The 17,283-nt window shown below is 40.1% G+C and overlaps 2 protein-coding genes across 3 annotated transcripts in view; one reads left to right on the top strand and one right to left on the bottom strand.

The window, feature by feature from the left end:
• Window positions 1–5,425, top strand: part of arhgap42a (Rho GTPase activating protein 42a) — a 19,105-nt gene extending 13,680 nt beyond the window's left edge. The window contains exons 17-24 of the mRNA XM_044139798.1: window positions 318–423; window positions 611–770; window positions 847–997; window positions 2,110–2,763; window positions 2,868–3,024; window positions 3,254–3,325; window positions 3,438–3,517; window positions 4,269–5,425. Coding sequence (XP_043995733.1) covers window positions 318–423; window positions 611–770; window positions 847–997; window positions 2,110–2,763; window positions 2,868–3,024; window positions 3,254–3,325; window positions 3,438–3,517; window positions 4,269–4,357 — 1,469 coding nt within the window. The 3' untranslated portion in view covers window positions 4,358–5,425. The remainder of the gene's footprint in view (window positions 1–317; window positions 424–610; window positions 771–846; window positions 998–2,109; window positions 2,764–2,867; window positions 3,025–3,253; window positions 3,326–3,437; window positions 3,518–4,268) is intronic.
• trpc6a (transient receptor potential cation channel, subfamily C, member 6a) lies at window positions 5,318–17,283 on the bottom strand. Of its 2 annotated transcripts, none has more exons than XM_044139799.1 (14): window positions 17,097–17,283; window positions 15,758–16,089; window positions 14,689–14,821; window positions 13,893–14,193; window positions 12,746–12,931; window positions 11,087–11,251; window positions 10,772–11,015; window positions 10,468–10,689; window positions 9,772–10,036; window positions 8,603–8,798; window positions 6,800–7,000; window positions 6,120–6,176; window positions 5,922–5,997; window positions 5,318–5,635 (listed from the first exon to the last, which is right to left on the bottom strand). In XM_044139799.1, exons 1-14 carry the CDS (start codon window positions 17,243–17,245, stop codon window positions 5,505–5,507), a joined length of 2,658 nt encoding a protein of 885 aa, XP_043995734.1. In that variant the 5' UTR covers window positions 17,246–17,283; the 3' UTR covers window positions 5,318–5,504. The 2 variants fall into 2 exon arrangements, with proteins under 2 accessions (XP_043995734.1, XP_043995735.1); XM_044139800.1 differs by having other exon boundaries at window positions 15,758–16,086.

The raw sequence follows: 17,283 nt of genomic DNA, 5'->3' as shown, positions 1-17,283 counted from the left end.
CCAATGATCATGTGTTCGAATGGCCCAGTCAAAGTCAGAACCTAAATTGTAAAAGCCTAAAACAATATGTGTTATTTTACTTCCACCTCAAAATTATGTTGTTCTTTCTGTTTGTCTATTGCATAAAATCTCAATAAAATAAATAAAGGTTTATGTTTTTAATGTGAGAAGTTAGATAAAGTTGAAGAAAACTCAATTTTTGCAAGGTATATTATTTAAGTTGCTGCTAGCTTGAATTTGTTACTTTGTAAAGTTTATTTAGGGTTGAGTTAAAGTACACCAGGCTCCTCCCTCATCACTTTCTGCTTCTCTCACAGAATATGATGACCAGACGTACAGAGTGAGAGCAATTCATGCTCTTGTACACAAACTCCCAGAAAAAAACAAAACGATGTTGGACATCTTAACTAATCATCTTCACAAGTATGTACATGATTTCATGGTGCTCTTATTGTTTAGCTTTTACTAGCATTTCTGTTTTAAAGCAGTGTTTTAAAGTGATTTATGAAATAAAATTTTTATCTGTTTCGTCTTTTAAATTGTGTTTGCCAAATTCCTCTGTGTATGTAGCTATATAGCCAAGCCCCTCTGTTTTTGTTTTGGCGTGTAGGGTGTCCTCTCACAGCGATCAGAACATGATGACCGTATCTAACCTTGGGATGATCTTTGGCCCCACGTTGATGAGGTCACAGGAGGAGACGGTGGCCGCCATGATGAACATCAAGTTTCAGAACATCGTGGTGGAGATTATTATTGAAAACCACGACAAAGTGAGTTTGAAGATGCCACACACAAATAAGCACAGAGCCCACTGACATTGATGTCGACTGTCGGTGTTTGCGTCAGATCTTTGGTGAGGCTCCGGACCTGTCAGTGCCGCTGCCTCAGGCGCCGTCGTCTCGCTCCACTCCACGGAGGAGCAAGGCCATCTGTCTGTCATCTGGGAAGAGAAAGGCTCGTCTGTACACTCCTGCTCTCTGCCTGGCAGATAATGACAGTGAGTCTTTTAATGTATCTTATAAATAACACATCTTACCAGGTATATTAGGCGTGCAGGCAGGTAAGTCTCTTTTTACTGGACTTAAATATATATATTTCTTAAATCCAGTCATCTTCGCTTCACTCTACAGAGTGACTCTCAAAAGTCCAGACTATAATTTTAATATCGACTGAACCTCAAGTCAGTCAATTATTATTATCAGTTAGCAATTATTAAAAACTGATCACATTCTGAAAATATTTTGAATCACATAAAAAAAACCTTTTTATACTCTAGGAATAAATTAAGGTGACATATAAATAAGTCAGTTCCCATTTTAAATAAGAAAATAAACAGCATTCCTTTAGTGAACGCTTGGTAACTTGCAGATTAACTGATTATTTTTTTAATTGGCCGTTTAATGATTGAATGGCAAAAGGTGCTTAATACACTTTTTTTCTTTTTTTTGTAGAATTTGAAAATCCTAAACCTGAGGAGTTTGGGTAGAATATTTTTAAAGACACAAGGTTTTTTAAATTTTACATTCAAATGTATATATTTTTTGTAAAGTCTTAATTACTGCTCTGAGTGTGTGCATTTTTAGAGTTATTATATTCCAATGAACAATTTTTTAATGACTAAGTTAGTTGCTGATTATTTCAATAATCGATTCAACACGATTAATCCAATTAATAATTTCACTAGTCTGGATCCAGTTTATAATTTGGACTTCTGTGAAGTAAAGACCTGAAGACGCAAAGCAGAAATTGGGGAACATTTTCATTTTAAATCTTTCTCCTTGCAGTTAATTAGACCTTCGAAGAAAAAAACATTATTAGCAGAATTTTGTAGTCATATCAAAACAGAGGAAGTAAGATGACGTTAGCCTAGCACTTCAGCTAACATCTCGCTGTGCTAACGTTCCCTGACTGAAGACTGTTTATAGCCATTAGTGCTGAGTCAGATCTTCCTGTAACTGTTTTTCTTTTTTCCCCTCAATGTTTTCATTGTAACTGGATTAACATGCGGGCATTGCTTGGAGTTGTATCATATGCCACCAGGACCGCCGGACAGTAGATCAACAGTCTGGCTCCTCGGCCTGTGATGTGGCGTTTCCTCTTGTTTTTCAGGCGACACGTTCAGCAGCAGCCCTGATACGACTCCGATGGGCAGCCAGGAGTCGTTGTCGTCACACTCCTCTGAAAAAAACGGATTGTGTCAGATCTCCCCTCCATCCTCTCCCGCCGCTGAGCCTGGCTCGCCCCCAGCAGCACAGTTTTCTCCTCCTTCGACTTCCTCCGGCTCGCCACCCCTCAATGGGAAAGATCAGAAAGCGTCTCCAGACAGCGCTCCCTCCCCCCGCCTCACGCCTTCCTCTTCCTGGATCTCCGCTCCACTGTCCTCTGCCGAGCAGACTTCCTCTGTGTCCTCCTCCACATCCTCCTTACTCTCTGCAGTGGAGAGGTCTTTCAACAGAAATTCAACCGTGTCTTTGTCTTCTGCGAAAGACTCACGATGTGCTTCCACAGCTTCGGTCCAGCCCGCCTCAGGGAATCGTTCCTCTCCTGTCAGGGAGAAAGCAGCCTCTGTCTCCTCCCTGAAGAGCTCTCAGTCAGAGGAACGAAGAAACGCATCCTGTGCTATGGCCACAGAAGTCAGAGGAACAGACTCTACCTCTCCTCCACAGCACAGCACTGCCTCCTCGTCTTCCTCTTCCTCCTCTTCTCTGTTTCCCTTCCGGCTTTCCACGTCATCCTCTCTCACCTCCTTGCACATTTCAGAAGGTGTGTGAAAGACTCCTTTTTTTTTTTGTGCCTCTAAAATAAATAAAAGCCAAAACATTTACCACCGTGCAACCGTGATTCTGATCTCTTGTGTTTGGTTGAAGATTACAAAAGTTGCCATGGGTCGGTCCAGAGCCTCATGTCGCTGGAACAACAGGAGAGAGCGAAACCACGGAAAGGTCACAACCGCTGTGGCTCCGATCTGACCCCGAAGCTCTCCACTGCGACATCCAGCAATGGCTACTCAAGGCCCATCTCGCTGTGAGCGTTCCTTTTTAAGATGTTCCACTTCAGTTTAACATTTTTGTGTTTTGAGGATTTGAGAAAGAGAAGCTCAGGAGGAAGGAAAAGCAGTCTGTTGACTAAAACCTATCTGTGTGCTGTGATTTTCATCACAAGTTATTTGAAAACTACACATATTACTTCATTGTGATTAATAAGTTACATCAGAAAATAAAAAAGGATTTTTTTTAATGTGTTTGTTTTGCAGGTTATCGGTCAGGCAGCCTCAGCGTGAGAGTTCAGTGTTCTCCTCAGCGTTAGACATTTGTCCCTCTGGAAGGTAAGGCCACACGGATGACATTCGAAGCTGTCGCCTCTTGAGCAGCACATCTTCATGAACGAATCCCTCGTTAACTCTAATTAGCGAGCGCCTTTTTAATTCTCTCCTGCAGGGAAGCTAGAGCTCTGTACTCCTGTGAAGCAGAGCACAGCCACGAACTAAGTTTTCCACAAGGGGCGCTGTTCACAAATGGTAAGATTTTATGTTTCTGAGAGTGGATGTGTACAAAATAAAATCTACCCAGTGATTTTAAATGTGAATCTTTCATTATATTACTCTGACATATTTTGATCTTGAGAGAAAAGTATTGTTGTTCTGTTGTGTTTTGATGTTTTTCCTCTTTTTCATGCATATCTCATGGTTGTTTGTGACCACTTTTCTTTATCCAAATCTAGCCGTGTTTTTAACATGAGGCATATTTAAATGTCTTACGCTATTTTTGAAGTGTGTTTTGGCTTATTAAATTAAATATTAAGCTAATTTGTGATTGATCAAATGACTGGTCTAGTTGTGGATACATATAATATCACTATTTGCTCCATTCACATCAGTCTGGAATAGGCAGAAAAGGATCAGATCAGCTTTGCTGTTCTCCATTGAGCTTTTCTGTTATCTTTATCTCCTGCGCTTCCTTGAACACTGAATAAACTACAGACATCATGGTGTAGAAAATAGTGTTTAAAATCGCTTCCTACGAGTCTTTTTCAAACAATAACAACTTCCAAACTAAAGAGTGTTATTGTCAGGACAATGTGTTCTTGCTAATTACGGTGTGTTCACTGACTGGAAAAAGATCTGACCACCCGATCAGGCAGAAAGTTGTCTAATTCCACTCTCCACGCAAATTCTCCGAGCATCTCTAATGTGTTTGTAGAAGGGCTATAAAAGTCTGCATCTTTATTGCCTGAGTTTTCCAGTGATTTCTGTTTTGTTGTTTTCACAGTGGGTCCATCTGTGGAACCGGGTTGGCTTCAGGCGACATATAAAGGCAGAACTGGCCTTATACCTGAAAATTACATCAAATATGTCTAACAAGCCTGACGAACCGTTGGCACATGAAAGAATCACAAAGACCTGACTCAGATTTTAAAGTTTTATAAAGAATCAAAACCATGATACTGTAACTGTGACTATTATCACTGACTACTGTGCTGCAGCATGAGTAATCGGCCTACTGCATACGGCGCAGTAGATGTTAATACTTGACGTATACGGCTTAGCTTCTCAGTATCACCTTTTTATATTTTCTGTTTAGTAATTCTGAAAGTTATGTATTCAGTAAACATATATAAAAGGTACATAGAAGCAGTATTTTTCTATTAATCTTGATAATTTATGTCTTAATGTTTCATTAGTCGGTCTCGAAATTTAATGTTCACACCTCAGTGCCTTGAACTGTATGATTTGTTTATGTCCTCTCTGCCAGCTTTACTGCTGTCTAAATAAATACAAAACCTTCAATAGTACTCTGTATGTGTGGATTCTGCTTATTTTTATTAATTTATGCCTGATATATGGTGTATTTATTTTTAAGCGTTGATTTGTTTTTACTTAAAACAAACAGAAACTCTTGAATTATAACAAACACAAACTATGACACATTGTAGGAGCACATTTAAGAAACAGAAGAAAGCTGTTCTCAAAAGTGTACACGCCTCTGAAAATACCAGGATTTTGTGATGAAAACATGAAACGTAGAAGACTGAATCCTGAAACTGAAACAAGAGGTGCTTCAAAACAGCTTTGATTTAAGATTGAGAAAGCATATGACATTCCTGGATTTTTTTTTTCTTCTAGAACGGAGGAACAGAATTAGTCTATTAACCACAATCTGTTGTTTTGCCTCTCAAAAACCTGGCATTTTAAAAGGGCTGTAGAAACTAATGAGAGCTAACCTGTAGCTTAGTTCCTGAGCTTTTAGGAATCATTTTCCCACCAAATCTCGAGACAGAACCACATGTTCTGTTTAACATGTTTTGGGCAAACTCAGAAGATTTTTGCACATTTATTTGTGTAAAAATTAAAGTTCTAGAATGTTTCCAATCATAATGAATTTGTATCTTTGTATTCACATCACTCTACTGCATAGCCTGGTAATGCCTCTACCCAAATGCAGGTACATTTAGTGACATTTAAAAGGCACTTAGCAAGCTTTGAGCATTTAGCTAGAGGTTGTGCACTAAGATGATGGCATGCTGAACTCTCCCAGCCTCCTCAACAGTCCGTCAAGCGTCTCCATGTTCTGGGATTTCTCCTCCAGCAGCTCATATCGCAGGCTCGAGATGTCCTGTTTGATCTCTTTCAGCTCACCTGGACCAGAACAGATGCAACCAAGAATAACAATGAAGTTTGAGTACTATACCTAGGATATATACCATCCTAGGTATAGATACATAAGATGGAAAATAAGACCAGATCAAAACAAATTAATCAGGAATGGATAATTGCAGATACTTATGGCTAGGCAGTTTTGCAACGATTGCTCTAAAAGATTTATGCCTCAGTGTTTTTAATAGGAAAATAAATACCACAGACCACGTATTTATTGTCACAAAGTTATAATAATGACAAACACACAGAGCTTAGTTTATATTACCTTCTGTGATCTCGTCGCTCTCTCTGTCTGCTTGAGCTTTGATTATATAACGCTTGATTAGTCGCTTCATGATCTTCTGCAGCCAGTGAAGGAAAAGATGGGGCATAGAACATCATTATATAGTAAAATTCATTGTACATATATAGAGGTTAATTTCATACAGTATATAATAAAACACTCAATTACTTCAACACACACCTCATATCTTGTTGGACCATTTGAACCGCCATAACCTGGATTTTTGCTCTCCCCAAGCTGCGGAAAAACTCATATATGTTATGTAATTTGATTTAACTGAACTGAAATGACAGTAATTAATTTTACTTTGCTCTCAGGTGAGTTTGATCCTGTAGGAATGCTTAATACCACTAGAGGGCGCCAATGATTATTTCATTTACTTTTCAGCCGCTGAAGCAAAAAGAGGGAAAGTGCAAATTTGTTTACAACCACAACTTTAATGTAGTTCATTTAGATTTATTGTGATAGGTACAGTTATTAATTAGCTGTAATAATTAAATATAACTGTGAAGAAGCTGGAAATGATATATGGGTTTTAAAATGTTTTATGAAAAACAAAGTACATCACTGAACAAAGCGTAAAGGAGATCAATGGACACTCCAAGCTGCTTGAGGTTCAGGTATAATAAATATTAAAAAATTATAAACCTGTTCATGGAGGATGCAGCTAAGATATTCCTTTCGGTCTCAGTTAAAATAGCTGAGAGAATCTATAGATACGACAACTATTAGTTGTTCACTCTGCAAATCTGTGCTTAAATCCTGAGTTCAAAATATCTGTAAGACCAAATCTGAGAAACTTAAAGGAACATAAATACTTTATCATATGTTTTAAGTCATGACATGTTGAATCTGTATACCTGATTAAGTTGTGTCTCAGTTTTCTTCTCCCTGTGTCTGTGAGCCACATACAAGAGCATGGACTTTATGGCTTTGGCCAGTCCCAGCACAGACTTTGGACTGGGGACCAGATTGAATGGGACAGGGAGCGTCCTTCCCTCTTCAAAGTAAGAAAACCAAAGTTTCGCCCGAGCAAACTTCCACTCGACATCGGCATCATCCTGCAGAGTAACAAAATGGAAAATGAAAAAACAAAAAACAGGGTTAAAGTAGCAAATTAAATATCTTTTGGGAATAAATTAATTCATAATCAGATTTAGAAAACTAATCGGTGACGGTCTTCCTAGAAATAAAGATGACTTAATCAAATGGCATGTAACAAAGGCAGAAATCAAAAAAATCTGTTGTATTAAGTAATTTGGTGTCATTGTGAACATCCATCCATTTTCTTTACACCCATCTTCCCTAATGGGGTCTGGAGGGTTGCTGGTGTCTATCTCCAGCTGCGTCCCGGGCGAGAGGCGGGGTACACCCTGGACAGGTCGCCAGTCTGTCGCAGGGCAACACAAAGACTTACAAGACAAACAACCATGCACACACACACTCACACCTAGGGAGAATTTTAGAGAAACCAATTAACCTGACAGTCATGTTTTTGGACTGTGGGAGGAAGTCGGAGAACCCGGAGAGAACCCACGCATGCACAGGGAGAACATGCAATACTCCATGCAGAAAGATCCCCGGCCGGGAATCGAACCCAGGACCTTCTTGCTGCAAGGCAACAGCTCTACCAACTGCGCCACTGTGCAGCCCCATTGTGAACATTTTACATTCATATTTAGATCTGCAAAACAGTGGAAAGGTCTGGTTCAGGTAGAAAAGAGAGATGGACTGAAGCAAAACCCAGAAACTTTACATCATGCTGTAGATCCAGTGATGCACTGAAAGACTACAAGAAAAATAAAACAGCCTTTGCAATTCATTGAAAGCTAGATTAAAACACTGATAGCAGTCAGACTGGTTTTCTTGGTTGTGTTAGGGGGGAAAAAAAAACACATCGGCATCCCTTAAAGGCTGGAAACTTCTGGTTTGTTTGTCCAAAGGTAACAAAAGCAATTTATGAGATGATCTAGACAACAAATCCCAACTATATCTGGATATGGTGCTTCTGGATAGCCAGAGTGCAGAAACCTGCCTCTCTTTCTTGGTTTTTTTTTTTTTTTTCACCGCTTTGCAAATGTGTTCAAACAGCTTGAGCAATTGTTTCATTTTGTTTTCATCCTCCACAAACTCGCTGGATCTCAGACTTCCAACAAAACGTCTCACCGCGTCCTTCCAAGAATTGTTTTCTTCTTGCCTCTCATCCATGAAAGCCAGATTTGTGGAGTACAGAGCTAATCATTTACTATTTACTATGATTAAAACTCTCCTTGAAATAATATCCATAACTTAACCCTGCTTTATGTTTCTCCACAACTTTGAGTTTAACATGTCTTGGTCTTCATAATGCTTTTTGCTCACTAATGTTATCTAACAGACCTCAAAGGCTTTAACAGAACAATTTGATTTAAACTGAGATCCTCTACCGATAAAGTGACTTTTGAAGTCGGTTGTTTGTGCTAATTTTTATTTAAAGCTGTCAGAGACTGAATACATGTGTTTTATCTGTTAGATATATTTATGCTGTGTGCAGTAAAGCATTTAAATTATTTTTTATGAACACAAATAAAGTTTATTTTACAAGAAAGTGCCAAACACATGACTTCATATTTATAGGCTTATACCGGGACCACGCGATAATGCAATATACTTCAGTGACGTACCTCTATCTCCTGGAAGGAGCTGTTAATCATGGCGATGAGCATGTTGAGCAGCACTATCACCATGGTAACGTTGTAAACGCCATACAGTACGTAGCCAATGTTCTCAATGAACTTGTGTCCATTGTTGATGACTACGGATTTGACCTCAGAGAGTCCAAATATAGCCCAGAACAGCGTCTTGAAGCTCTCCTCCAGGCTACATAAACAAACGGAAGGGAACGTTTTGGATTTAAGTAATCTATTAAACACACAAAAAAATAATCCAACAGCTGGAAACCTGTTTCCAATATCCTCTCTAATATCTAAATACAGAGCACCCGTCTAGAAAAGGTAGAAGCAAAGCAATAATTCCTAAAAGAATAAGAATGAGAAAGAAAGTCTAATATTCTTTGTAATTTTCTTCTGCTATTATCAAGGTTGTTGTATTAATTGAAGTTGTCAAATATTACTGCATTGTGGTATATTCATTTAGAAATATATATATATTTAAGATGTTAAAAGTGATGATTGCTTAAAAATACTTTACTACTGTTCGTCTTTTGTTTTCTTTGCTTTTGTTTTAAATGTATTTTGTTTGCATATAACTTTGTTTATTCTTTAATTACACTGTGTTCAATAAAGTCAAACACAAAGTCAAACTTAAACTCAAAAACCTGATAAAAACAGGTGTATTTTAGAAAAATAGTGTCTGGTCAAATCAGATTTGTTAAAAAACGAAAGTTACTTCCGTAACTACGGTTCTATGAATCCCGGATGACCGCCAGAGTGCTTGGTCCCTCGGAATCTCTGCTTCTCGCGAGAGGATTGAGGGATTGAATGCCGGGTGCCACGTGACTATATAGAGTCACGTGGGTCCCCGGCAGGTCACAGGTGACTTCGTTGTCATTAGTACTCGACCTGCGCATGCGCAAGAATGATCACTCAGTGCTTGAAGCACCGCCTCTGGCGGTCAGTAGCGATGAAATAGAACAACAGATCACTGCAACACTCTGATCAAGAAACTAATGAGGGCAATATAGTTTAAGCTTTGTTGTGGATTTTTTTTCACAAAACATTAACCAATTTAGTTCAGAAATAATCCTGTTTTAGCCTCGTTCTTCAGTAAAAGCATCACTTACAGTGTTAAGTAATTCCCAAGTAGGATGATTATGTGTGCATGAATGTCTCACGTGGTGAAGGCGTCATTCTGCTTCGCTCCCAGGTAGTAAGAGTACAGGTTGAACATGCCAATCATGAACGCCAGAAAGACGAGCAGGAAGATGACCATGAACTTGAAGATGTCTTTGACGGTTCTTCCTAAAGAGATCTGGAGCGGCCCAAAGCTCTCGTTGGCTGGCAGGATGTAAGCAATTCGAGAGAAGCTCAGCACGACTGCGATCGCATAAAGACCCTCCGACACGAGCTGAGGGTCCGACGGCGTCCAGTAGATACGAGCTGCAAAACGGGCAAAAATCGGCTGGTAAGCATCAGGATATCTGCTGCGAATGAAAACCTGATTTGTCTTAAATGTTGTGACAGCAGCCATAATTAAAATTTATTTTAGTTTTAATAGCTAAAGCAGAAGGGCTTTGAAAGCCATAACTACTGTAACTTCTCTTGATGTAGAGGAGGAGCAGCTCTACTTTGTGTTACAATGAATAAACTTTAATGGTTTGAATTGAGATTTTACATGACGGACCAACACAAGGTCTTGACTTTGACTTGGCCATTCAAACATCTGATTACGCTTTCCATCACATCTTAAATCTTTTCCAGCTTCTAACTGGTTCCCTGACATTAGCAAGAATTGCCTTAACTTTTAACTGGTGATACTAGATGTGTGAATGTGTGTGTGGGTGTGTGTGTGCGTGTGTGTGCGTGCTTACCCAGAGTGAAGTAGTGTATCTCTGGGGGAAGTTGGACCAGAGTTTTGCAGTGTTTGTACACATAGGCCTGAGCCAGGTCAGCTTGCTTCATTGCAGAGAAGCGGCAGCTGAACGAGGCCAGAAAAATGGCCAGCATCCCAAAGTCCAGGAAGTTCCACGGTTCCACCAGGTACTCTCCAGGTCCCTGACTCCAGATCTCCTTCACTTCAGCCCAAATCATGCCTACAGCAGCACAGGTCAAAGGTGACATCCTTGTTTTAACATTTGCTTTAGTTGTTTCCATATATCGTCACCTTCCGCTCACCCATGACCCATGAAATGATTAGGATCTCCATCCAGGTGAAGGGGGTGGTGGTCTTGCGGTGAAGCAGCAGGGGGTCCAGCTTGAATTGTGGACTTCCAGGTTGCTGATGGTGGGTCATGTTTGGCAACAGCGTGGTGCCTGCAAAGCGGTCCGCTGCGTTCAGGATGAGCAGGCCCAGGAAGATGGTGAAGGACGAGGCGTGGGCGACAAACTTCATGAAGGGGCTGCGCATAACTTTTCCCACCTGAGAACAGACTGAAGAGCATGAGAGATCCGGTGGCTAGTGGGTCAAATCTAAGTCTGAATGTTGCATACTCTGCTGCACGGAGTGACCCAGTAAGCCACAGCCAGTCCAGGGAGTCCTATAGCCACAGCCAGCACCACCAGCAGCTTCACAGCAGTGGTTTGTTGTCTCAGGCCGGGCAGGTTCTCGTACCAAATACTCAGCAGCTGCTGCTGGCAGTTTGGATGAGCAACGAACTGGAGGAAAACGGAGCTGGGTTAAAACGTCGTCAGACAGCTGAATTCAGTTTATGCACAACCAATTCACAATAAAGGTGATGGTAAATCATTTTACGAGACAAACAAATCCTGTTCATTCGACGTTAGATGGGATCTGACACAGAATCAATCCAGTTCTTTCCAAAGCGATTAAGTCACAAACAGGGAAAGCTGCAGTGTCTTCTAGATGCCAAATTGTGCAAACAATGTGCCTTATATTCTGGAAAACAAAGTATGTTGCACTCCAGTCAATTTATGAGGATCATATAACAGGAATTGGTGAAAAGTTCAGTCTTAGATGTTTAAAGAGCATTTATTTTGTTTGTTTTAACGGAGAGCCAATAAAGAGGGGATAAAACTAAAGAGAAAAACTGCAGTTCTAGATTTTTTTATTTTTGGGAGTCTTCCTGATCCTGCAAAGTTACATTCGTTCAGCCGTAAAGTAACAAATGCGTGGACTATTTTTTTCTATGTCTCTGTGGGCTGGGACATTTCTATTTTCGGCAACACCACACAGATGGTGATGTCCTTGAAATCTGCCAAAAATAGGATTTAAAGGTCATCTTCTGGTCAAAGATAAAACCAGGGGTCTTTTCATTGATGCTGAACCCAAATAAATGTCATGGTGAGAAAACGGTCTGCACATACTCCACAATAACTAAGACCCTTTTTTATTACTCAAGGTGGCAGGAAAAAGAAGAAAGTTCTTGATGTTTCTCATTATGAAGAAATGAAGTGCAGAACTACTGGGAAGTCATTACAGGTCCCTCCCATGACCACATCCATCGTTCTAGTAATCAGAGCCACTTCAAAGTTCTGACCACACAATATTTCTGGGACACCGCGCAAGAAGAAAGTTCTGCCAAGGAACAAGTGTCAAGAACGAGTGGCAAGAACTCCCAAACCGGAGCGGGAAAAACAGAAGGATGTCATTTTGTCGGTCAGCAATTAGTATTCTCTGTGGCATGGAGCGATTTGAACTGAAATTAAATATAATTGGCGTTTTTTTGTTTTTTTTTGCAAGTGTTGTATTTCATTTTCTGTTTGCTTGAATCCAAATTACTCTCTTCCCGAGAGAATGACGAAGGTGTTTTATCTGTGCATGAAAAACACAAATAGAATAAGGAATTAAATATTTCATTCTTGAATTCACAGATGTCAAAGTACTGCTTTAAAAAAAAAAAAAAAAGACTTAACGTTCTTTTCTTTAAAATGGACAGATCCCGAACGGGATAGTTTCCACTAGTGATTCAAAATAAGAAAAGATTTTTGTAAATCACATTTCAAGCTACAGATGAGGGAAAGCTTATCGGTGCTTATCATCCATGTTAAGAGAGCATTGTTGCAATTTTTGAGCAATCCACCAAAACAGTTGTTAAAAATCAAACATTTTGTAAATTCTCCTGACAAAACAGATTCTGATAACGCCGCTGAAAGAAATGAACTCTGTTGTTTGTTTGAATGCCTGGTTACCTTTTTGAGTTCGTATTTGATGGCTAATTTGAGGCGTGTGAGGGAGGGACGACCTGGCATGTCGAAGCTGTCGTCAGAAACCGTTTCTCCATTCAAGATGGCCTCCACTTCCTCTGTGCTGCGACAAAGATCCAGAAGGCCCACCACATAATCCTTACACTGGTTTGACAGGCGACTGTAATCGTTCTGCAGAAAAATAAGAACGCCAGCTGAAGTCGTTTGAAAGCAGCAGTAAGGAAGTGTGGTAGGAAAGCAATTGTGATTTTCTTCTGATTTATGCTTTTGCAGATACTGTGCTCATCAAATCATTGTATTTTTTGGACAAAAGAAAATCACAACCGAGATTTCAAACATTTCGTTTCACGCCTATTTTATTCATTCAATTTATGTTCTCTTTACATTGTGAAAGGCACATTGCCCCTTTTCTGTTTTGGTAAAAAGAACAAGTTTAGTTTTAGCTGCAGTGTTTCTCTACACCTCAATGAAGTAACTAAAATATGGAGGAATAAGCGAAAGTCCAAAACAAAATTGGATCCCAAGAAAGCAAAGCACTTTTAGTTTCACACAAAACCCAAAAATTCAGTTTATGCATTGATGTAAATTCAGTCGCTATTGAAACTTTTACAATAGTAATTTAGTTATGTATTGTTTTTTCTTGTTGGTCAAAAAAGAAACAAAGGAAACTATACTTTAGTATCACTAATATGTACATTAAAACTTTTAGGTCCCAACACTAAACCTTGTGGGTCTCCACCTTTAATGGTTTCATTGTTAACCTGCATAAACAGATTCCAGTTATGATCAAACACTTATGAGCAAAGCTTTTCCTTTTTATACAAACCTGTAATTTTTAAAGTAAAAAAAAAGTACTCTTTATTATCAAACACTTCTTATAAGTGTAAATAATCTTAATCTGTACTGCTTTCTTTCTGTTCCTGCTGCATGTCCTTAAGTAAATTCAAGTGCTGAAAATGATGGAGATCTGTTAGTTCAAAATAATAGAAATTATTATTTTTTTTTGTGACATGCAGCACTTTAGAAAACTTAGATAGCAGACAGGAAGAACAATTTCAAACAGAACTGATGCTACTAATGCAACCCTGACTCGACCAGTACAGTTGCACTGACAGGATGTTTTTCCACTGACCTTAAACTCCTTCTCAATGTCAGCCAGCATGGCCAGCTCACTGCTGAGCTCCAAGGCAGCCAGGACCGGGTCCTCACTGGACAGGGAGAGGTATGCAGGACTGGCCAGGCCTCTGTAGGCATTGATCCTGGAGCGCGAGTGGCTGAAGGAATCGTACTGCTGCTGATAATTACACGAGTCGCAGCCACAGAAGTAGTCGTGAGGCGGGTCGATGCGGGCGCCTTTGCTCAGGAGCGTGTGAACTATCTCATATTCCTGGCAGTGGGCTGCAAGTATCACTGGAGTCACATCATGAGAAAACCTATGAGGGTAAGCATGGCAACAACAATGTTTTCAGTCGACCTTAACTTGGCCACCTTAGTAAAAATGTATATAAATAACATAAAACAGCTGTATTTATCTGCAGACTCAAAAGTGGTGGACATATTTTGTTTACAGACCAATTTTTTTATTTGTACTGTAATATCTGATTAAAAGAATAATTCAAATTGATGTAGTTTTTTTTACCACCTCATAAATGTCATTAGTTTTTGCTATTTTATCAGTAATGACCACATTATGGTGCTTCTTTTTTTTCCCCACCAGGGGGTCTTTTTGTGGGCTCTAGTGTCCCTTATTTGACAGTAGGCTGACAGGAAATGGGGAGAGAGAGGGGGGAAGACATGTGGCAAATATCGCCGGATCCGGGAATCGAACCCGCGACGGCCGCGTCGAGGACTCAAGGCCTCGACGCGGGTCGCGCTATCCCTTACGCCACCACAGCACGTCCTTTATGGTGCTTCTTTACCAGTCGTACCTTGTCCCATCTTCGTCATAAGCATAGAAGTCGTCCAACATGTCTACTTGAGCCGGGCTTGCTGTCAGACGGTGAGCGTCTCTAAAGGAAGGGTGACTGAGCAGAGCCTCTGTGATACGGACATATCCCTTACCTAGAGTAAACGTAGAAAAAAGCTGTTAAAACGTTGAGAAACAAAAGTCAAATTTAGTTTATATGCAAGTAAAATGCAAATTTGAAAGTAAAAAAAAGCGTAGCTTGCATATCTGGTTCACCTTTTGCTAAAGTCTATTACAGGGTAAATGTTATCTAGCTTTTTTAATCTGGTAGTCATTTTATTACTTAAGAACTTTTACCAAACCCACAACAAGTTACAAGTGTTTTTGGGTCTGTCCTTAATTAACAGCTCCAGACATCTAGAGAATTACATTTCTGTAAATTCTTCCTCTTAGTCAGATTTGATTTAGATGTGAGATAGGATTGTTGTTCTGCTGTAAAATGAATCTCCACTGCAGTAGCACATTTTGTAGGCTCTTGTAGTAAAAGTTTTATTTTAAAAAATCATTAATGTTATGGTATGTTTGTTGATGGACCCAAAATGCAGACAGGACCTGGGAGCATTGATCATGTTAAACTTTTTTGATAACAACACTGAAAACGTACTAAAATCACATGGAACGCAGGGAGCCAGAGCAGAACAAAAACAGAAATCCAGGGGAAATACCAGCAAGGAAACATGAAGTGTAACAGAAGGAGCCAGGGATGGGTGAATAAAAGAGGAAGAGAAAACTGGCAACTAGGAAATGAATGTAACAAAATAACTAGACAAAGAAACAAGTAAACTAGAGTAAGAAAGACACAATAAATAAAAATAATTAGAATCACTAAGAAGGAACAGAAGTGAAAATAGAAACTAACAAAAACCCCCCAAAAAAATCCAAAATCCTAACAATTAACTTTAAGGACCTTAAAAGTAGTAGAAGAAGACACTACGACATTCCTTTGGAATCATAAAAGACACATTATCTGCTTCAGTCATTACATTTCCAAGCTAATTTTGTCTCAGCATGCACAAGCGCAAATTTCTTACTGATGGCTAGTAGGAGAGCATCTCCCACTCTGGCCAGATCTGCCCTCCCCAGCAGCAGCTCCGTCACCTCCAGATGTTCGTTGGCCACAGCAAGCTGCAGCGCGTTCTGTCCCATGTAGTCCACTGCATTGACGTTCAGGCTGGGGATGTGGAGCAGCATGCGCCGCACCTCTGGGATGTTGCCGTACTCAGCCGCCTCCAGGAAACGCTGCTCGACCTCTGACAGGCTGAAGGAAGGAGCTGAGAACATGTAGGCAGGACCTCGCATAGCCTGGCGGCGTTTAGCAGCGCTGAGGTGAGCTGTGAGCAACCTGTCAGCGCTGCTGTGCCTGCTGGGAATCAGGGAGACGTGCGGTTCATTTCAGGACGTAATAAAATGGATCTGCTCTCTTCTACCAAGTTTTAACGCTTCTTAAATCTAACTTAATCTTAATCTAATCTTAAAGAGAGAGGCCAATCAAGTCCCACACTGTCATGATGTATTCAACAAAGATGAAGCCAAAGTGGAAAAGCTGGGAATTAAAAGCTGAAAAAATATATATTAATCGTTGAATGGATTATTTTCAGTCAGTGAGACTGTAACAGCAAAAGCAGGAGTTTGTTGTCTAGTGCACACAGGTGTATGTTCACACAATGTCAGGGTTGGAAAACATCAGCAATAACTTTTAGAGGGTTAGACCATTTCCAGACAAGCTGAAGTCCATCATTCCGCATTTAGAGAAATTATTCAGTGGTGAAAAACACTTAGGGCAGCAGTATTTAGCAAAAGTGGAAATCCTAACAATTTCAACCAAAAGATTGAAAAACTATGTGAAACAACCGTCTTAGATGCTACACATCAAAGTTACTGGTAAGGCAATTAGAAAAAGAGAAAGATTCATTGAAAAGGGTTGCTAATAAAAGACTGTGAGCGCATGGCTTAGATTTCTAAAACTGCATCTAAAAGATAAACAGAAGACTTCTGGAGTGTCGAGACCAAAATAGAGATGCTTGTTCGTTATATACAGCACCATGTTTGAAACGCCAAAGGCATGTCAACACAAATACGTCATGAAAACTGTCAAGCACTGTGGTGGAAGTGAGGCAGTGACTTAAATTTATTTTACAGGCATTGAGAGTCAACCATGAACGTGTTGGCCTACCACAGTAATTTATATTCAACACAACTATCTCAAAACAAAGAAAAATAAAAAGAATAAAAAACAGCAGAAAATCTACAACTCGATCTCCCTAAACAACAACAACAAAAGAAAATGTTCGAGTCAGTCCAGACCTCCCCCTTCCACACAGATGTTTACTGTTTGTTTATCTGAGTAGTGGATGTAAGTCAGAGCCTTACCCAAGGCATTGCCCAGCACAGCAGTATTCCTCTCCAAAGTCATCATATAGGAGCAGGTTGTCGCGGCTCCTCGCTCTGGATCTGTCATTGTCGCCGGCAGCCCGGCTGATGTGGCCGGCCAGCGGCGGCGGCGGCGGTCTGTGGTTCATCCTGGAGGATGACCAGCAGCAGAGGCTCCCGCTTCATG

Source organism: Gambusia affinis, linkage group LG15 (assembly GCF_019740435.1).
Source record: "Gambusia affinis linkage group LG15, SWU_Gaff_1.0, whole genome shotgun sequence".
In the NCBI taxonomy this organism is placed as follows: Eukaryota; Metazoa; Chordata; class Actinopteri; order Cyprinodontiformes; family Poeciliidae; genus Gambusia; species Gambusia affinis.
Note: the sequence above shows the minus strand (reverse complement) of the source record. Positions and strands in the feature narration are given on the sequence as shown.

Coding starts and splice junctions, on each gene's coding strand:
- trpc6a (XM_044139799.1), bottom strand. CDS start 17,245: ATGAACCACAGACCGCCGCCGCCGCCGCTGGCCGGCCACATCAGCCGG. Junction 12,932..13,892: donor ACATTGAGAAGGAGTTTAAG/GTCAGTGGAAAA, acceptor ATTTTTCTGCAG/AACGATTACAGTCGCCTGTC. Junction 6,177..6,799: donor CTGAGACACAACTTAATCAG/GTATACAGATTC, acceptor GTTTTTCCGCAG/CTTGGGGAGAGCAAAAATCC.